The sequence below is a fragment of the Malus domestica genome, chromosome 16 (genome assembly GCF_042453785.1).
Source record: "Malus domestica chromosome 16, GDT2T_hap1".
NCBI classification, from domain to species: Eukaryota; Viridiplantae; Streptophyta; class Magnoliopsida; order Rosales; family Rosaceae; genus Malus; species Malus domestica.
The window spans coordinates 36,685,465-36,707,114 of NC_091676.1; the positions used below are offsets into that span (position 1 = coordinate 36,685,465).

Consider the following 21,650-nt stretch of genomic DNA (forward strand, 5'->3'; position numbering starts at 1 on the left):
AAGTGAAAAGAAATACCATCAAACCGTAGTACTGAGTGGCGACAATTAATTCTTATTAGAATAAGACTCTGTCACTAATTCAATAGCTCATGTACAATTCTTTAAGTTCGTCTAACTATTCAAATTCTTTTCTATTTTTAGCACACTAATACATTCAATAATGATGTGATGTACAACTCCTTCAATTTATAAGAGCTATGGCCTATTATGTAAAGTTGCAATTGGTTTATTGAATCATAATACACTTAGTTATTTAGTAAAGATTATATTCTCTATTTTTTAAACACATGCAAACATCTTAAGGAGCGTGTCGAGCCCGTGATTAAAAAAAATCTTTCGCATGCGCGTGAGCTCGTGTAGCCTTCACTATCTCTTCTTTGGAAAAAAAAAGAAAAAAAATCAAGACAACCATTTTATACACCCTTCACCGAATAGGACCAAGATTGAGGCCACGTTTGTTGACAGCTTGGATTGGCGACGACTTATGTGACCTCACCGTCAACATTTGGACAATCGATAGCCTCACAACCTCCATCTTAGAGAGCTTGTTGGGCGCTCTCCATGTGATCCTAGTGAGGCGGAAAACGGCGATCTCTGCCTTAAGATAATGTCACTATGCAAAAAGTATTTTGACAACTTTTTTATAACTATTATTAAATTATTAAGCTCACATCAGCACATAACAATTTTTTTTACAGAATTGTGCGGAAGGTCCACATTAATTTACAACACCTATTTTCAAGGACAACATTGATTGATTTTCAATTTCATGAGCATCTTGATGGTGTGCATCATTTTCAGAAACCATTTGTGGTAAAAAACCCTTAAATCTTGTGGAACCCATTTATATACCTAATTAGCATATAACAGAATTTTTGACAAATTTAAGACGAAGGGCCACATTGATTTATGACACCCTATTTCATGGACTATATTGATCAATTTTCAATTTCAGAAACCATCTTGAAAGTGTGGGTAAATTTAAAGGACTATTTTGTGATAAAAACTCAATTTTTATTCCATTTTTTTGTCCTAATAATTAAATAAAATTATTAGATTGTCTTTGGTTAGAGGTCGCACTTGGTGTGATGGCAAGTGCCTTCGCCCATGAGCGGTAGGTCTCGGGTTCGAGACTTGGGAGCAGCCTCTCCATAAATGGGGGTAAGGCTAGCCGACATTCACCTCTCCCAGACCCTGCGTAAAGCGGGGGCCTTGTGCACTGGGTACGACCTTTTATTAGATTGTCTTTGGTTAAAATTTAATGTTTTCAAGTCACTTTCATTTGTTTTCTTAATAAAAAAATCTTCAATCTTTTTTAGTAAATTTCATTTCATAGTTATTTCTTTACAAACAACTCAACTAAAAATATAAGAATTCCCATAACAAAAGGAGATGATATTTCGACGCTACAGAACGATTGTAAATCGATTGTCCTAAAATGGTAGAGGCTCTAGTATATACTAGTGATTGGCTTAGGGCGAATGAAATAAACTTCCACAAGGAACCAACATAAGATATGCTTCAATTTTACAAGGAATGGAAGAAGTGAAATCAAGTAAGATATGCTTTAATTTTTTTTTAGTAAATTTGTTATTAAATGGTTTTCAACTTTAATTCTTTTTGCTATAAATATGTTTTCTTTGTTTGTAATGTAGGCTTGACACAAGCTCAATCATCTACAAATTCAATGCCTCCTCCAAAAGCTTTGGCCTCTCTAGATTGAAGAATTGATCAATGAATTTCACTTTTTGAAGTTTAGTTACAATTTCATTTGGTTTGAAACTTTAACTTCTATTTGGATTGTTAACTTCTATTTGTTTTAGTTCGTAACTTCTATTTGGATTGTAAGCTTAATTTCCATCATGAATCTTAATCCATCATTTGAATTATTGTGTGTGTGAATTGTGAATGATGAATAATAGATTAATTTAGGCTACAATGTATGAGATAAAGGTACCAAAAAACAAAGTTTTGCCCTTGAATTGGGTTAAAAAACAAAAACAGATTGTCCCAAATCAAAGTGGCAATTACCATTGTCATACCATGTCAACCGAACTATTTGACAATGCCGAACTTCAGTGTACCGAAAGTTTGGTACAGTAATGGTATTATATTTTGCCAAACCGAAAGTTTGGTACGGTAATTGGTACGAGAGTTTTGGTACGGTAATCGTACAGAACCCACCCCTATATTTCATGGACTATATTGATCGATTTTCAATTTCAGGAACCATCTTGAAGGTGTGGGTAAATTTAAAGGATTATTTCGTGATAACAACTCAATTAGATTGCCTTTGATTAAAATTCAATGTTTTCAAGTTTTTTTCATTAGTTTTATTAATTTAAAAAATAAAGAAACCTCAATTTTTTTGAGTAAATTTTATTTCATAGTTATTTCTTTACAATCAAATAAACAAAAAATATAAGAATTCCCATAACAAAAGGAGATGATATTTCGCCGCTTCAGAGCGATTGTAAATCGATTGTTCTTTTTCCTTTTTCTGATTAATGTAAACAAATACACGAGGGCGTCTCTGAGATGCTCAAATTGCAACATATGAAATATGACATCCTTAGAAAACAGTATTATGTAACTCAGCTTTCACAAGCTATCATCGCAACGATCTATGAAACATTCCGAAATCACTACCCCCTTCAACATACGTGAAACATTGTGGGTTATCGATTCCACTCCGATCCAAGACACCAAACAATACCTTAATGTAAGACGATGACTATAAGGATTTAACACTTGGATTCGCCTCCAAAGAAATAAATCATGCTTTCTTCTTCTTGGATTTTAACATGACATATCCAATGAAAATGCACAAAAAGCAGAGAAGCACCATGCCAGCAAATACAGGTAATAGTATGGCATACTCTTGTGGGAGGAAATACCGGTGGATGAAGTGATCGTTGTTTACAAACGGCTGAGTATATCAACAACAGACGGCATCAGACAGGTTAATCAAGTGTAGGAAGCAATAAAGCATTCGATTTGAGAGAAGAAGTACAACTGACCAGGATAATGACCCAAAATGTGTAATAGGTGAATATCGACAAACTGATGTAGGATAACAGAAATCCAACGGCCTTGTCCGCCAATTCCATTGTGATGATGTTTGTGGCTTCTGCTACCTGCAATTAAAAAGAAAACGAGAATCGCCATCTTCTTATCAAGTAGAAAACACTCTTAATAACCAATTGCATCGCATTCATATCCGTCCAGAATTGGCATCTTCTTAAAAGTAGAAAACACTTCCAAGTTTCAACAAACAATAACATGATATTTATATCCGCCGATAAACCAACTTGAAAACGAGTATTGGAACCCCAATGGAGGGTAGATTTTACAGTATCAGTATCGCCATAAGCAGTAGTAATTCACAATCTCCATAAACACTAATATTCCAGATAAACAAGAGATTCATAACTCCAACTCTAACAATCTTTAGATCTTTCATACCATGATATGAGGAACATGAAAGAAAGCGACAGGATTGCATAAAATTCTGAGGAAAAATTAAAAAAGCAATTAACAAAACAACCAAGGTTCTATCATTCCAGGGCAAACGCTCAATTGCATAATCAACCAACATTAATTTGGCGAAATTAGAGATGAATTGAATTCCTGAGTTCCTAAATCCCTAAATTAGACATCAATAAACGAAAAAGCTTAATTCTTAAATCCCTAAATTAAACACGAGTTACAAACGAAGAAGAAAAGGCAAACCTGTAAATTGGGGAGAGGGAGGATACGACTGAGCTCACGAGACACCGGGGAAACCCTTCACACAGATGCCATGGCCAATTTGCCATCCTACAGCCCTCAATTTTTCATTTTCTTTACTTCACCTTTCGGCCCAAAATCTCCTAGGCCCACGGCCCACCTCAAACTTGCTACATACATCACCCCTATATTTTCTTTTTCTTTTTTCCGACCAAATAATCTTTACTAATTAATTAAATCCTCTTTGTCAATCAAAAGATGGTGAAAAGACAAATTAGTCTTCTATTACACAAAAAAATGATGGGCAATAATGTAATTTCATAGGTCCAAATTTTATTATTTTTTATTGAAGCATCACCTACAGATGATGTTAAAATACCTCCAATATTAAAAAATATATTTAAAAAATAAAAATTGAAAACAAAAACCTCCCACTCCCCCCCCCCCGATCTCTCTCTCTCTCTCTCTCTCCTTCACATTTTCTAAAAAAAATGTGTTCATACACACAAAGTGTGTAGGCAAATGCTAGTATTATTTACACTAAGAGAGAAAAGTAGAGTTAACTTCACATTAAGCTTGTAATAATGTAGTTCAAATTCGCCTTTAGCGAAAATCGAACTTAAAATTTCTCACTTACAAATAAAAAAGAATACCATTAAACTGTAGTACTAAGTGGCACATCACACGATATTTGACAAGTAATTTTTGCATGCTCTTTTCTACTCATGCAACCATTTCTTTGTTATATCTGTGAAATTTCGAACAAGCAAAACAGCTTGTGCTTTAATGGACTAGGATTCTCTCCCCTCCTCTTTCCATCCTCTTCCATCCCCTCCTCTTACATTCTCTATTTTGCCTTTCTTTTTCTATAAAAAAAAATTAATATAAGATGTTAACGTGGCTTAATCATGACCGTTCAAATTAGAGGGGAGGAAAAAAAAGAGAGGAAAGAATCCTTCTCCCATTTCATATCAAGATGTATAAGTCATTTAATATTAAAGTTTTGAAGGCACGCGTATTCAAGAAATTGTGGGACATCACTAAAATCAATCTTAACATAATAAATATAGATAGGAGTTGACGACCACCTTAGACCATCTCCAAATAAAATGTCAAATCTTACGCAGAATGTACAATTAAAGTTGAAGGCAGGAATAAACTCCAACATATATGTCAATCTTACGTGGATTGCCATATGAATTTCCATATGTCAAATTTGACATATGAGAAAATGTGATGTCAAATAATTTTTAATTATTTTATTGTGTAGGTCTCACTAATGCACCAATTATAGATATTAAAATTTTATTTTAATTGATTTCTTTTTTAAAATGGGTCCTAGTATCATTTATAACAAAAAAACACATGGGTTGGAGGAAGAGAAAATTTGATATTGCCATGTTAGCTATCAAATTAACATATGACGTTTATCTTTTGACATCTATATTAGAGGTGCTCTTGGTTGCTGACAAAATGGCGCCGTGATTCTTTCTTCTTACCTTCAAATCCTAGTCAAAATTAATTCTTTGGTAGGAGCACTTTGTGATGTCAAAAGTTACCGTTAAAACTACACGTGACATTTGGAGACATCGGTTAAAGATGCACATTAGATATGAATTATTCTATCTTGTCCATCCCAATCGGATACAAAAAAAGTTCGAATTGAGTCATGTCTTGTGCACCAAACGTACCCTTTTAAAGTTCAGGGTTAGGCTTTCCGAGCTTCAATCCTAAAGCTTAGAAAATAAACTCTAACAAGAAAATAATGTCGTCCGTCGGGCCAATTAATCAACAAATATAACAAGAAAATGAGAACTAGCTGAGCTGACTATGGTCAGAACTTATTGCAGAGCAACATTCATTGATTAACTTCTCCTTTATTTAATTACAAAATCATCTCATCGTGTCACTCGATGATACCACCTATCCCGAAAAACAAACAAAGAGAACAAGGAACAACAACCAAAACAAAGAGTATCTTGTAGTTTGTTTCAGAAAAAAGAAAGACCAAAAAATTATCTGAAAGCAGATTTTGAAGAGACAACAGTCCGATCAACTTCAGAGGAACCGTATCACATCCTCAAAACCTTTCGCTCCTTAATCCCATCTCAAGATTGTTTGGCGTCTACGAAAACACAAAGGGGAAGTACATCGTTTCCATCATTTTTGCAGCATCCACTGCATTATGTCCTTTCGTATAACTCCTCCAAACCCCCCCGTACTGTTGTTCGATCTTAATGCTTGAGGTGCGTTCATGCATAAGTGGCGGTAGTGGGTCATATTCCCCGAAGGTTTCCGTGATCTCATCATCATTGTAATTGGAGGCAACGGTTTAGACCACATATTTGTCATTGTTGAAAACATATGTCTGTCAGATTCCTGATTTCTGGTTATCTGGGTGCTTCCAGGAGTTTTGAGCTGGGAGGAGTCCACCTGCTTTGTAATACTCGTGCTAGAGTTAGAACCAGCGGGAGGTTTGTCCAAGGGACCCCGAATCTCAGCTTCAGGTTTCATCCGATCGAGCCAACGCAGGATCTGGTTACCAAGATTTCTACCAACTTCTATGTCTCGTTCCTGTATGTTCTTGTGAACCTTGACAGCTACATCAAACACAGCACGTGTTCTCCTTTGAAAGAAAGAAAAACACAGTGGCTGCAGCAGTTATAAACTAATAGCAAAAATGACAAGCAGTCATTATTTAGCAAACAACTATTGCAACAGGGTAGTGCTATTCACACACCTCTTTTTTACCTCCCACGAACCCTTGTTAATTTTTGTCCATTGATCTTCTTCAATTCACCCGATCTGACTGTCGGAAATTGAGAGGGGTGTGTGAGAGGTAAAAATGAGTGGATAGCACCACCCTTGCAATATCACAGCAAGTAAGAAAAGAAACTCAACAGTAGCAACAAAAAAACATCACTGATCAATAACCACAAATCCTACTGCTAACTAAACACCGCACTGATCAAGTCTCTAACACTAAATATCTACTGGTGAGTAGTGTGTTTGTGCCAACTACTCAAATTAACCATCCAGGATAACCAAACGCTTATCAAATCTTTTTGCCTAATGGATAAAAAAAACACTGATCAAAGGTGGGAAAGCTGCATTATATGAAAATTGATAGTATCAAATAAATACTATGCAGGCTTCAAAGATGTTAGCAACCTTGAAGAGTTCGATGCAACAAAAAATGGATGGCAGAACGCCCCCATATCCTATTATTCGGTTCATAAAACAGTTCGTTGTAAAATAAGCAATGCTTTACTGACTTGCCCAACAGCAATGAATCCATCACTGAGGTCTGAAACAATAGAGAAATAAATCACTGCCCATTCACAGCTAATTTCATGACATAATAAGATGGCCTAATTGAATAAATGGTCCTCGTGGTAATGTGGTAGTTGGAAGGTAACCCCCGTGGTAAAAAAAAAATATGGATTTAAACGCTTTTGGTGAAGTCCGTTAGGATTTAAGCCAAAAAAAATATATATATATATTCAGTTGATTCTCCATTAACCCATTACCCATGGCTCCACACTCAACAACCAAGCTTCCTCCGCCGCCACCATTGAGTCTTTTGACTGACAATGTAAACACCAAGGATGATCTGAGGCTTCTCACTGATGACAGTCTACTTACCCAGATCAAGGACGGGTTTAATGATGGAAAGGATCTTGTGGTGATTGTCATGTATGCCATGGGAAAGGAGCAGAGGCCTCAAGGACATTGGTCCGAAGAATTAACTATGATGTTGTTTAATTAATTAATTTTTATTTGATTATAATTAAGGAGTGTCTTACACCATCGATGCACAAGCCAGAATTTCATATGTTTCGGGAACAATTGGACAGGACATGCTTCTCAAGTAATTAGCAAAATCAGGGAAGCATGCAGAGCTGCTCAGAATTGATTCAGGATATAAGCACCAGTTCTACGAAGCTAAACCTGTTGCTAATTACAGAAGTGGCGACGCAAAGAAGATTGAAAGCTGTAACTAGCGAAATCACATACAACTTTTTCTAATCAATTTTTAAAGAAAATAATACAAAAATCACATGTATTACAAGTCTTTATCAATTTTAATGATTGATAGAAATCACAATATTTCAAAAGTAAAAACTAATTAAAAAAAAAAGGAAATAGAAATACCTGTGAGCAAATTCACGGATCTTAGGGTGGTTAGGGCCGATGAGGCGGCGCTGAATCTTGAGGGCGAGTCTGTAAGTGCGACGGAGCCCTAAGAAATAGGCGGTGGCTAATGTGATCTCCCATAGCACCATTTTTTGAATTTTTTATCGATTCTTTGTCGCTGCTTCTGAGTTTCCTTTCGCTGATCTTTTGGTTTTGATTTTAGGCGAGCTTTCTCGCGGGGCCGCCACAAATTTCGATCCCCCTAGTTTTCCCTCTGCTTCGCGTCACCGAAATAAAGCGTCATCGTGTACGTGGGGATGCTCACTGCCTTTCGATCTCGAGTCCGGATCCTCATCAGATCCTCTTTTGTAAGGATCGAAATCTATGAATTGTGTTTGTTATATCTTAAACTTAAAAATTATTTTAAAATAAACATAAACAGTACGTGATAAAAGCATGATGTACAATGAACAAACACGATACACAAATCTTTAAAATTTTCACCAAATGATCCGGAGAGGATCCTGTTGGTTTGATCTCAACCGTTGGTTTCATCAAATCGGTTTGGTTGGGCTGATGGGCTCTTTTTATACATTAGAGGCCCAAAAGAGTGATTGAAACTTCAAGCCCACACTCAACATTCCAAGTTTTTATTTGTTAAGCACAGCCCTGTTTTTGTAAAAATTGAGTAAAATTGCATGTAGGGATGGGGAAACCGAAAAACCAAATGAAAACAATTTGGCTGACCAACCTAGTCAAACACATGTCACTTAGTATTACGGTTTAGTGATATTCCTCTTTATTTGTAAGTAAGAGGTTTTAGGTTCGATTCTCACCAAAGGCGAATTTGAACCACATTATTGCTAACTTATTATGAATTTCAGCCCACTCCCCACCCCTTAGTTTGTTAAAAAAAAACCTAACCGGTTCAGGTCAGTCTGGTTCTCAATTTCTATTCTCCATATGGCAATGAAAGCTTTAAAAACCATTTGCTAAACAAACTAAATGCCTTTCAAGATCACTAACCTAGTGAGTTGATGAATCCATATTGTGGAAGCAAATTATTGTCAAAACGGATACCATCTGAAAACTTTCAAAGAAGATAACACGAAGATCAATTAACTAACACTAGTGTGATGTTTTCCAAAGTACCTTAAAGAGTTCTGAATTGCAAATTTCTTTTAATGACTTGGATATTTAAAAGGGAGAAGTCCTTCAGTCGTCTGCTAAATTAGGACTAGGCATGTCAGCAAGAAGAACAATATCCCTACTGGTAGAGGGGTATTCCATTGGTAGATTTCTTGCATAAAACATTTAGAGGTCATGAACTTGATCCTAGACTCGGACAAGTAAGAGCTAGTCTCAAAACATGGAGTCAGGTAGCAATGGCGGATCTACGATTTTAAACTCGGTGGGTCTCATTAAAAAGGTCAAAAAAATTATAGATAAACATAACATTGAAAAGTTAAATATCATACATTTCATTCAAAAATCATACGCAAAACAACATTGCAGATTGTAAGATCCCACATCGCCTGAGGGAGGGGAGGTGATGTGCCTTATATGTACATGCCCACCTCCATATAATGAGACACGTTTTGGGTGAAAGCCCAAGAACAAATCCGTGAATGAGTGGCCCAAAGCGGACAATATCTTACTATGCGGACTGCAATATGACAATTTGGTATCAGAGCCACTCCTCGGCCGAAAGTGTGCTGACGAGCACGTTGGGCCCTTAAAGGGGTGGATTGTAAGATCTCACATCGCCCGGGGAAGGGGAGGTGATGTGTCTTATATGTACATGTCTACCTCCCTATAAAGAGACGCGTTTTGGGTGGAAGCCCAAGAACAATTTCGTGAGGGTATGGCCCAAAGTGGACAATATTTTACTATACGGACTGAGATATGACACAAATATTTGATGCAACCCTTTCTCCACCATTTTCGTAGCAAGATCATCAACCCCTCACAATTGAGAAAATCATTATTAGAACGCATAAAATGAGTATAAATGTCAAGTTGATCTTCAAGTGCCGATCTATCTGGATCCGTGAAATCTTTAGGATACAACTGAGCAAGGCAAACAAGCTTTTCTTTATCAAAAGCTACAAATGAATCATTCAGACTCAAACATGCCGAGCAAATAAGCAATTTAGTGTTACCTTCAGTGAAGCGATCATCTAATTCTGTAAGTTGGAAATCAATGACCTAAAAAAAGAGTTCCACTTTGTAATGATGATGATTGATTTTTCTTGGAGCCTTACATAATAACTTCCATTGAATGACATATGAATCATCCATATTAGGTACCTCAATTTCATGTTCGACACAAAAAGATGATACTTTATCAACCAAAAGATCAAAATTTTCATCATTCCTCATGCAACGTAGTTGTTCTTTACATGTCTTGACTAAAGCCATTGCATTCACAATCTCTTGATCTTTCTTTTGCAATGCTTGGGACAAATCATCAGTAACTCCCAATATGGATTTCATCAAAAAGAGGAGAAACACAAACTCAAAAGATTGTATATCTTTTAATAACCTTTTTGCTTCACCAACACTATCATTGTAGGAGTCTTCAACAATCATGTCAAACACATCCACCACATATGAGAACATTGTAATCAAACTAATCAAAGTACCATAATGTGAATTTCATCGTGCATCCGTAGCACATTTGAGACTAGTTTCTTGATTTAATCCTTACTCCGTTTCAAGACACTCATTTTCAATAGCTTTCATGAGATTTTCTGTTGTTTCTCTTTAAGTGCATCACGATGCTTACATGAGCATCCAACAACATTCACCAAACTATTAGTCAAAGTGAAAAAATGGCAACATCGAAGTTTTTCTTTGCTACGAAAACAAGAACTAATTGTAGTTGATGAGCAAAACAATGAACATAGAATGCACAACTTTCTTCATCCAAATTTTTTTTAAGGCCATTGAAATCACCTTTCATATTACTCTCGCCATTATAACCTTGACCTCGTAGGTTGGAGTAGCTCAAATCATGTAGTTTCAAGAATTCTTCAATGGACTCCTTTAGTTTACTTGAAGTTGTTTCAGTAACATGTTGGACTCTCACGAACCTTTCAATTACTTGACCTTTGTTGTCCACATAACGCAAAATCACCGTCATTTGCTCCTTTGTTGAGACGTCATGTGATTCATCTACCATATAGAAAATAATTTACTCTCTTTCACTTCCTTCATAATAGCCTTAATGGTTTCGAAAGCACATGAATTGACAATATATTTTTGAATTGAAAGAGCTATTAGCTTGAGATTTCCCGAAGCATTTTCTAACACAACTTCCTTTATTTTCTCATCATGATCCGTAAGGAATTGCAAGAGCTCTAAATAATTCCCCCTATTATTTGAAGTGTCACTTTCATCGTGGCCACGAAAAGGAAGACCTTGTCGCAACTAGAACTTAATGCAATCTAGTGATGCATTCAAGCAACGACGATATTTCATACACTTCTTATTGTTTGATCACAACTGCTTCAAGATGTGTCTTTTGGTTCATTAGATAACTAGCTGCTTCTCTAGCTTTACTGTGGACACTACCAATAGGAGCAACATGTTTGTCAAAGCATTCTTTTGCATTCATTCATTTCTTAAAGCCTACTCCAGTGAAAACATCACTTTCTAATTGTGAAAGGTTGATTTTAAAGATATACCAATGAAGACAAAATGCCACATCTTTAGATATACTATACTCCAACCAATCATATTCTTCAAACCACAAAACAACAAATCGCCGCTTTTTCTTTGCATGCAAAGTGTATGGGAACTCATGCTTTGAAGGCCTACAAGGTCCCATTTGCAAATATGCTCTTCGGACCTCATCTTGAATATTAAGAGGATAGTCCTTCATTCGAATTCTTTTTCCTAGGTCTCTCTCAAGATTATTAAAATCAATGTCACACTCATTTTGTCTTGAGCTCGAACTACCGGAACAAATAGATGGTCCTATTGGCTTTGGCTTGAAAAATCTTTCCATATTTCTTATTTATAAACTACACATTTAACAAAAAACACAAAACATGTACCAATTAACCAATAAACAATTCCATCTAAATTCTAATGATCAAATGAGTATAAACATAAAACATATCAACAATCATATCAATAATAGACTAAAAATCTCCAATATCTAATATAATTTCATTGAGATTAGATTAGAAAACCAAAAAACTTACTTAAATTGTGAACCAAATAGTGGTAGCCTAGAGATTTGGAACAAGTGGAGATATACTATTGGAGTAATAAAATTAGAATTTTAGGGTTTTGAAATCTAGGGAGTTGGGGATTGGAATTTGGGTGAATATGTTAAAGCTGGGCATTAGGGGAAGCAGAAGAGGGTAGGACAATGGGAAAATATATGGGGTTGGGGTTAGGATTTAAAAAATAAATAAAACATTGGACAAAACACTATGGTTTTGAAATCTAGGGAGTTAGGGATTGGAATTTGGGTGAATATGTTAAAGCTGGGCATTGGGGGAAGCAGAAGAGGGTAGGATAATGGGAAAAGATGTGGGGTTGGGGCTGGGATTTAAAAATAAATAAAACATTGGACAAAACACTATCGTTTTGGGGCAATTGTTAAAAGGGGATTTTCTTTCTTCTTCGCACACGGTTGTCTTTTCCGAGAAGAAGATGTCGCTGCAACCTGCAACCTGCACTGCACAGACCTCGTGTTCGAGTATGAGGGGTCCCTGAAAATTTCTAGTAGCAATTTAGGGTCGTCGAGGGGCCCTCGGATCTCCCAAGTCCCTCTGTAGATCTACTATTGTTGGGTAGGAAAACATTTAACCTTAGCTGCGACTAGGTAATTGACCAGTCCTCTAAAATGTGGAGTGACATTTGCTTGTGGGCCAAGTAGTCTACTGGAAAGCTTGGCGAAGGATTTGGGCCTTGAGGCCTAATAGTTGTTGATTTAGCCATTCTTCAGTAGGCTAGTCTACTTAACTCACCAGGGTTGAGATGAAGGAACAAATTTGTTTATTTGAAGATCATTTGAGTAACACATGCCTAAAAATTAATATTAAAGGCAAAAACTAGATTAAATGGACTTAAAAATTCAATATATTGGCCATGATGTTCAAGGCCTAGTGAGTGGTGAACCAAAATTTAAACCTAAAGAAAAGAGGAAGGAAATGACAATTTTTTTATACCTTTGAACAACACTAGGCTTTCACAAAATTTTAACTCAAGTGAGGGCCTTCAATCTTTGTTCCTTTGCTCCTTGTGTTGTGTTGAATACAATCTCCAAGTTTCAAAACGATGGAACCTCTAAACCAATTCCTTGGAGTACATATATATGGCTTTGGGGAAGATTGTGCTAGTCGTCAATCTTCTTCTAATGTTAACATTATCTCAACCAATCCATTGGAGTACATAAATGGGCTTAAGGGTTGTTTAGGTTTTGTGAGAAAGGAAACAATAGGCCTTTGGGGTCCAAGAATTTTAGCACTTACTAAGCTAATAGATTGTGCATAAATTTTTCTTTTATAAATTTTATTTTACCACCTCAACTTTGGGTCACATAATAAACTCATACCTCATCTTTTGAACATTGGAATGTCATACATCAATTTATGAATTCGTTGCAATGTCAGACCTTCATTTGTAAATCCGTCAAATTGACCGTTAAGTGATGATTATGGAGCAAAAAAATATACAGAAAATCCTGGAGATGACAGGTAAACTTTTATCCACAAGAGACGAGAATGCCCTCATTTAATTGGTGTGGCCCACTTTTGTTTAACTTGTAGTTCAACCATTAAGAAGACTTGAGCTGCTGACTACGACTTCTCCAAACTCTCCTGCCCATATCAAGGAAAAAAGTCAAATGTATTAAAGATAGGCTTAATAACCAAATAATATCATTAAAGATTTCCTTATTGACGACCAACTCAATCAAGCAAAGAATCACCATCAAATCCAATCAAGGATTCCACGAAATAATTCCAAGATATTTATTAATTAAATAATATGTTCGAGATTATTCCTCAACTATCTTTAAGATATCCCAACATCTTAAAGATATTATCCTAGACCAAATGGACGTGGACATATGGCATGGCAATCCCTACACATGTGACCGACCATCTCCCTATAAACACCTCATTCTCTACCAAATTCTGGTAAAGCTTTGCTATGCAATTAAGTCCTAAATTATCTCTCTTTTTAGAGAAATTGACTTAGGCATCGGAGATCCATTGGCCGACTCCTCTAGCAGTCTTTGGGTATGTGGCTTTGGTCTTTGATCAAAGGTGTTTAATTATTTTGTAGGAACAATTCATCATGTTTAAAAACATCGGATATTTTCTACAACAAATTGGTGCTTTCATTAAGACCCTAATTTAATTCTCATTTGAAGGCTTTCGCAATTTCTTTTGAAATTTTCCCCACCTTGAATATTCTAACGCTCCCAATCTTTGAATTTTAAATTCTTTTGATTCGTCCTTGGAGAAAGGATAAAATGGTTACAAATTTGAAACCACGACAAATGGAACACCCTATGTACTTGGACATGGACCAGAGAATGGAGACCCTGATGTGGCCCTCCACCGCCGTTTTTCATGGCTAAACTATGGGACTGGGGGACCCTTGTCGCCCCCATGAAGCACCACAATAGCCAACCGAGGGAGCCAGATAGCCCAAGCCCACTTGTAGGAGGCCCAATGCAAGAAACAGCTCCAATAGTAGCCACAACTTGTAGAAGCTCAGATGGTAGGCCAAACCTCGCAAGCCATGGTGCAAGCCCATGACAGGCTGACCCAAGCCATGCAGGCAGCCTAAATCTATTAATAACTCAAATTTATTTCGTGGGGTGTATTCAATTGGGATTTTGAGGTATTTTAATTGATTTATAAATTCATAGATTTTGATGAAGTTTAATTGATTTGTAAAGGCTTCATGTAAACTTTTGATTCAATTCCCTTGAAATATCAGGGGAATATGTGAGATTTGTGATTGCTTAAATACACTAAAAAATCTCTCCAATTCCCTCAAATTTCTCAACTTTTTAAACTTTGTTAATATCAATTCCCAATTTAGTGAACTTAAAATGTTATAAATTATTTTAAAATTTTAATTGAATACACTTTGAATTTTAATGAATCACTCAAAGATCCTAATTGAATACACTATATTTATTAAAAAAATTAAAATTTCAATCAAATATTGCTAAATTTTTATTAAAAAAAAATTAAAATATCTCAAAATTCGAACGAGACTACTTGACATGAGCGAAATTTTATCGATAATTCTTTTATTTTGTTTTAAAGAAAACAAAGAATAGAAACAAAAAGAAAAAGAAAGTTTTTAGGGTAAATTACATATTACCCCTCAGGTTTGAGGTTTATTACAACCCCATATAACATCTTTAAAACATTTCACTTTCATACTGATAGGAGCATATTTATACGACTTAGTTAGCTTGTTTTCTTGCTTTTAATTAGCTAAACTATGATAATTATAGTGTTTAAAGTTATTTTCGTGCAATTTCAGGTTTTAGTGTCAAAGTATGCAAAAAGAAGCAATTTGGAACATTCTAGAGCATTTTTGGGCCAAGATTGGATTGTGCAAGCATGGAGGCATGAGGATGGACAAATTTGAAGACAAAAGAGGCTATGAACATGCTAAAAATCTAGTGAAACAAATATAAGTTGCAAGAAGGGATAAATTTCTAGAAGGATTGACCAAAACTTCACTCAAAACCAAGAAATTCTTCAATGCCGTGGGCATTGATTCACTTTCACCAGAAATTTGAGTGATGATGCAATGCTTAAATCACCATGACATGTGAGTGGATGATGCAATGCTTAACTCACCATGACATGTGAATGGATGACTCAATACCTAACCCACCAACAATTCCCACTCTTTGCCATGCTCACCTACTCAATTCCACCAAAATTTTGTGTTAAACAAGTCCATCCTTTTCCTATAAATACCATGGCAGCAACCTCATTCAAATCATCCAGAAATTAACCATTCTCCAAGTCTTCCCTTGCCTCTCCTTACATATCTAAACCTTCCCCATCCATTCCTCCATATAACCAACCATTCAACCACCATAACCACCTTGTGCCGCCACCATTGAAGGAAAGGAGAGGTCAGAGGCAAAGGGGCTTAGAGTGAGAAAAGGCAAGGAGAAACTGACGGGAGCAACACAGAGAGCAAAGTTTCACTCCATTTTTCTTGGTTTTATCTTCTCAAACCCATGTTTTACTTTTGGTTTAATTTGAAAATAATGTGTAACTAAATTTATTTTGGCTAGAGGTTAATTCAAAGCCATGAATATATTTGTAATATGAATTGATTACCTTCAGTTGTGATTTCTGAGTTGTGATTTAATTTGCTTAACTGCTTGATTGATAACTTATTTTTGTATATCGATTAAGAATGCATACTTAATTTACATGCATGAATTTGATGCTAGAATATAAGTGAATTTCACCTAATCGTTATGAACTTATATTCACAAGTAGTGAGGGTTGTTATCCACAATCGTGTTAAGTAAATTCTTGGCATAAGTTTCATGCAAATCATAGTAACGAGTGCCTCGTCAATGCTTATGTTTTTCATAGAACTTAATGATTCTTACTTGTATCTCTATTATGCAATTCATGTAGGGAACTTGTAGGGAATGTTTTGGGTTGTCGTATGCAATCATCCAACCCAATAACTTGTGGAAAAACTGAGGGTTAATTAGTGCAATTCACGGTTAATTTGGGGCGTTGAGATTTACAATTTATTGAAAGAACAACTGAAAATCAATTTAGGTTGCATATGTGTCATGTGTGGAGAAGAACCCTCTAGCTAGTCCGTCACCTATCCTTTCACCTTAATTTCATGCTTTTGTCAATTCTGTAATTTATTTAAGTTTAATTTACTTCTCGTCAAAACCAAACCCCCCCATTATTAAATTATATTATTTAGTTAGTGTTCATTGTTGTTAGTCTTTTAATTCAATTTCCGTCCATTTTAGTTCCTAGTGTCTAATTTGATTGTTTTCATTATTTTGAGTCATTCTAAGTGTGTTTCGAGTTATTAGAGTTTTTAGCCTAGTTTTGTGTCCTTGAGTCTTGTTTAATATTTTTAAATTAATTTAGAATAGATTAGCAATCCCTCCTAATCCCCGGCCTAGAACGATACCCTACTTACATCTATACTACAATTGTCAAAAAGAGGGTTTAATTTTGTGTGTTAACTTATTTCTCACATCACATACCTTACGTACTATTTTATTTCAAAATAATACCTTAGTTAGATTTTTCATCCATTAATCTGTTAAATATTGACGTGGCTGCCAAATGTGTGCCACGTGGCAAAAAAAATAATTTTTTATTTTTTATTTAAAAAAAAAACCTTAGAAAACGCAGAACCCACCCCCACAACCTCTCCCCACCCTCTTCTCCCTCCTAAGCCTTCCAACCACCTCCCTCTCCTCCACTCTCTTCACCTCCCCTCCCATCCAAAAACCCACCCCACCCCCACCTTCCCCGAGCCCTTTCTCCTCTTCACCCCCACCCCCTCCCCACCCTCCCTAGGCACCCACTCCCGCACTATCACCCACCTTATTCCCTCCTCTACACACCCCACTCCTTAAATCCACACTCATTCCTCCCATTTTCACCTCACGAACTCGGCGATGGCGGCGTAGACGGGATCTGGGTTTTTTTTTTCTTCTGGTTTTAGGTAGGGGTTAGGGGAAGAAGATGAAGATGGGGGAGAAGAGAGGGGAGGGGGAAGGGGGAAGACGAACTGAAGGGTTTTTTTTTATTTTTATTTTTGGTGGGTTGCAGGAGGAAGAAGATGAAGATGGGGGAGAAGAGAGGAGGAGGAGGAGGAGGGGGGAAGATAAACTTAAGGTTTTTATTTTATTTTATTTTATTTTTTTCGTGGGTTGCAGGGGGAAGAAGATGAAGATGGGAAGAAGAGAGGAGGAGGAGGGAAGACGAACTGAAGGGTTATTATTATTATTTTTTTTTGTGGTTTGCAGGGGGAAGAAGATGAAGATGGGGGAGAAGAGAGGAGGAGGAGGAGGAGGAGGAGGAGGAAAGGGGGAAGGTGGGTCTGCGTGGGCCGTGGGGGGATAAGGTTTTTGGGTTTGGGGGTTGCATGGAGGTGTGTTTCAGTTTTTGTTTTTGGTTTTTTTTTTAAAAAAAAAAAAAGTTTTGGTCACGTGGCACACATTTGGCAGCCATGTAACACACATTTGACAGCCACGTCAGCATTTAACGAATTAATGGATGGAAAATCTAACGGATGTATTATTTTGAAATAAAATAGTACGTGAGGTATGAAAGTGAAATATTTTAAAAATATTGTATGAGGTTGTAATAAATCCCAAACATAAGAGGTTATTATGTAATTTACACAAGTTTTTATTTAAAAATTCCACATTAGAGTCGTACATTACACACAAGGCCACAGCTCACTAATCATTTCTTATCTTTCTCTTTCGCTTTCTCTCTCTGTAGTTCTCTCCGTCCGTGAGTCTCTGACCATGCAAAGACAGTCACTGGGCGGGTCACCGGCGTCGAAGCTCCACCAGACACACGGCGGACCCAACGACCAGACCCTCACCGTCGTTGACTCCCCCAACCGCAATAAGGACCTTTCAGTCTTTTCTACCACCGCTTCCACCTCCTCCTCCTCCTCCTCAATCTCTGCTGCCTACCAAGACGACGAGGATCACAAAGCATCGAAGCCTCACCGTCTGTCGTCACCGCCGCCCATCGCACCACACAAATCCATCCACGTCATCCCCGTCCTCACTCTCCTCTGCTTCCTCATCCTCTTCCTCTTCTCCCACATCCCCTCCCAATCAGGTACACTCTTAATCAGTCAACGGCTCTTTGCTCGTCTCTTCCTCATTTGAATTCCAATCGTGACCGTCCGTTTTGTTCTCCTTCAGATTTGGCTCAGTTCAATGGCTTCACTAAACTGCCTGGATCGGCGAAACGCGTAGGTACGCAATGCAGATAAAATCATTCTCAATCACTCAATCCTGACCGTCGGTTTTTCATTTCTTAAATTTGTTTTTTTTGCTTTTTTTTTTTGTTTTGTAGTTTCTGCCGACAGCGAAATCGATGACATCGGGCGATTTATTGACATCCGGAAGAGCGATGTTTTGGCTATCCGAAGCCTCCGGAATTTGCAGGACACCCAAACCCAAAAACTCGTCCCCAGATCTCGCTCTCATCGAAAAATCGCCGATTTTTAAGCCGCATTTGCTGGTTCTTTTCTCTGCTGTAATCTCTACGCCGCTACTGTACTGCACTCTCTCCGTCGGTGGTAACCTACGGATGAACTCGCACGTGCCTCACCGTCAGCATCTGTTCGCACGTGCGTCTCCGCTTGCAGAACGGAGGCTTAAGGCTTAAGGCTTTCGTTTTCTTTTATTTTTTTATTTATTTTTAAATAATTTTGGTGTAAAAATATTACATAAGCGCTTGCGTCGCTTAATTTATAGAAAGATTTCGAACAGAGAAATAACGTAATTATATTACTTACTGTTGTTATTTATTTTTTATTAATTTTTTTAATCATCTGAGTGTGCTGTATGTATTTTTTAAATTTCTTTAATACAAAAAGTTTAAATTTCATATAAAATTAGACAAAATTTAGGTTAAAATTAACAGATATTGTTAATATTTCTAACATATTTGTTCAATATAAGAAAGATTTTTATATTTCGTTTTGATTATCTTAAAAATTTATTTTAAATTTTTATCATTTCGCAGCCGATTTTGTTATCGGAATTCAAGATATTCGTTAATATTTTTACAAATTGAAAAAAAAAAAAAAAAAACGTAAACTTGCGCTTGGTGGAGTATGTTCCCAGTGGACCGTTTTCCAGCTAGAAAAATGTACTATGTCTTGGGTGGTGGGGGTGGGAATCAGGTGCGGTTGGCATAATTTGCAACCGCCGTTAACACCGTTATCATATTGTGGTGACTGTTTTGGTCACGGAATTCAATAATTGAACTCATGCAAATCATTGAGCCTGGTACTATTACACGTGTCAATAATTTTTTATGTTTTGTACTTTGTAACTGTTATCTACCTTTGTGTAAAATAAAACGGTCGGATAATCAAGAAGACAAATCTTATGCGTGACTTTTCAATGTGAATTGCCTAGGTGGATATGGACCCGGCTTCTCTGCCATTTCAGTTTTTATACATTTTTATCTTCTTCTATTTTATGCGATCATGGTTAAACAACGTTAATATTTTATATTAATTTTTTTATAGAGATAATAAGATAAAAAAACAATAATGATATAAAATGTTGATGTGGCTTAATCGTGACCGCACAAATAGGAGGGGATGAGAGTGTATGGGAACTAGGCGATGAATAGGCGACAAATATTATATGTGTGTCAATCACCTACATAGTCTAATAGGCGATGAATATTACTAGTTAACATGATTTTATTATATGTCACAATCACTTACATAGTTTAATAGGCGATGAATATTACTAGTTAACATGATTTTATTATATGTGTGTCAATCACCTACATAGTTTAATAAGCGTTGAATCAGTTTATCACAAAAAATCTTGATATTATTTGTAATGAAATCATTCATTTATGAATAGCGATATGAAATTGTATTCGTCAACATTATTGTCTAAGAGTTTTCACAACTCACATCCAAATTATGTAGTCGAGTTCAAATGAATAATTTAATCTACTACGTGGGACACTTGCCTACTGTAAGCTTTTAATTTATTTGATTTTATTTGTGATTCTAGGAAGATAAAATGCTTTATAACAAGAGCACTTCTCAATAATAATAATAATAATAATAATAATAATAATAATAATAATAATAATAAAAAGGAAAGCACTTGAAGGTTACCTATATGGAAGACAGTAGACACTATAATAAAAGTAAAAATGATACAATACAAAGAGGTGTCCTCAACCAATAAATAGTATATGACAAACATTAAAGCGTCACCTTCAAATTAGTTTGGGTTTTTCTTTTGGCCAGGAGATCCTTTGTAGAAGGACTCCACTGCCATGCGACCTGATTATGGGACAAACTCGGTCGATGCATCTGCAATGGCTCCCATCCTCTTACTCTAATTTAGAATTTGTTGAAAAAAATAAGTTTTAATTGCTATATTTTAATCATAAGAAATGAATAAATTATCATGCGTTTAACACACAAAACTTAATGTATATAACATTAATAAAAATGCAAAATGATCATGAAAATGGATTAGAAAAACTTGGAAACTCAGCTGATGCAAATGGTACACATTCTATCTTTAAGATAAGCCTACGTCCCACTACGTTGCTCATGATTGATAGACGCTTGTCTCCTAAGATTAAAATAATTCCAAAAAAATTCATGAAGACAACATGTGGACTTTATCTAAAAGAAGACGAGATTGCTCTCATTGAATAGGAAGGGCACGCAAATAGTCACATGCGCAGCTCAGCATCCCTAGAAGTTCAAGTAGCAAACTACAACTGCTCAAAACTCCCATGCTCGTGGCATGGAAAAGTTAAGGGCATTAAATATAGGATTAACTACTAAACCCTATCTTGAATACATTCCCAATTGAATATCATCTCAATCAAGTAAGGAATCCTTATTATTTGCAATCAGGAATACTTTCATCATCATCCCAGATATTATCTCCTAATTAATATCTTGGGAATATTATTTCCTCATTCATCCTATGGATGCCAAAACCTTGGCCAATGGGAACTCGTCACATGTAGGGTTTTCGCCCTACA

The 21,650-nt window shown here is 36.2% G+C and overlaps 3 protein-coding genes across 3 annotated transcripts; 1 reads left to right on the forward strand and 2 right to left on the reverse strand.

Annotated features, from left to right (window-relative positions):
* Nucleotides 1-2,447: 2,447 nt before the first annotated feature.
* Nucleotides 2,448-3,872, reverse strand: LOC103442369 (dolichol-phosphate mannose synthase subunit 2-like). Its single transcript, XM_008381152.4, has 3 exons — nt 3,733-3,872; nt 3,021-3,137; nt 2,448-2,929 (listed from the first exon to the last, which is right to left on the reverse strand). The coding sequence occupies exons 2-3, from the start codon at nt 3,108-3,110 to the stop codon at nt 2,777-2,779; spliced, it is 243 nt and encodes an 80-aa protein (XP_008379374.1). The 5' UTR covers nt 3,111-3,137; nt 3,733-3,872; the 3' UTR covers nt 2,448-2,776.
* A 1,688-nt stretch (nt 3,873-5,560) lies between these two features.
* LOC103442368 (uncharacterized) lies at nt 5,561-8,318 on the reverse strand. Its single transcript, XM_008381151.4, has 2 exons — nt 7,885-8,318; nt 5,561-6,355 (listed from the first exon to the last, which is right to left on the reverse strand). The coding sequence occupies exons 1-2, from the start codon at nt 8,013-8,015 to the stop codon at nt 5,890-5,892; spliced, it is 597 nt and encodes a 198-aa protein (XP_008379373.1). The 5' UTR covers nt 8,016-8,318; the 3' UTR covers nt 5,561-5,889.
* Nucleotides 8,319-18,046: 9,728 nt separating this feature from the next.
* LOC103442367 (uncharacterized) lies at nt 18,047-19,402 on the forward strand. The gene is made up of 3 exons (XM_008381149.4): nt 18,047-18,722; nt 18,809-18,862; nt 18,963-19,402. Exons 1-3 carry the CDS (start codon nt 18,398-18,400, stop codon nt 19,115-19,117), a joined length of 534 nt encoding a protein of 177 aa, XP_008379371.1. The 5' UTR covers nt 18,047-18,397; the 3' UTR covers nt 19,118-19,402.
* Nucleotides 19,403-21,650: the final 2,248 nt, after the last annotated feature.

Bases quoted from the DNA above. Each gene is read 5' to 3' on its own strand.
- LOC103442369 (XM_008381152.4), bottom strand. From the start codon at position 3,110: ATGGAATTGGCGGACAAGGCCGTTGGATTTCTGTTATCCTACATCAGT. The intron at 2,930-3,020 runs GTCAGTTGTACT...TGATATACTCAG, and splicing joins CATTTTGGGTCATTATCCTG to CCGTTTGTAAACAACGATCA.
- LOC103442367 (XM_008381149.4), top strand. From the start codon at position 18,398: ATGCAAAGACAGTCACTGGGCGGGTCACCGGCGTCGAAGCTCCACCAG. The intron at 18,723-18,808 runs GTACACTCTTAA...GTTCTCCTTCAG, and splicing joins CCACATCCCCTCCCAATCAG to ATTTGGCTCAGTTCAATGGC. The intron at 18,863-18,962 runs GTACGCAATGCA...TTTGTTTTGTAG, and splicing joins TGGATCGGCGAAACGCGTAG to TTTCTGCCGACAGCGAAATC.
- LOC103442368 (XM_008381151.4), bottom strand. From the start codon at position 8,015: ATGGTGCTATGGGAGATCACATTAGCCACCGCCTATTTCTTAGGGCTC. The intron at 6,356-7,884 runs GTATTTCTATTT...TTTCTTTCAAAG, and splicing joins ATCCGTGAATTTGCTCACAG to GAGAACACGTGCTGTGTTTG.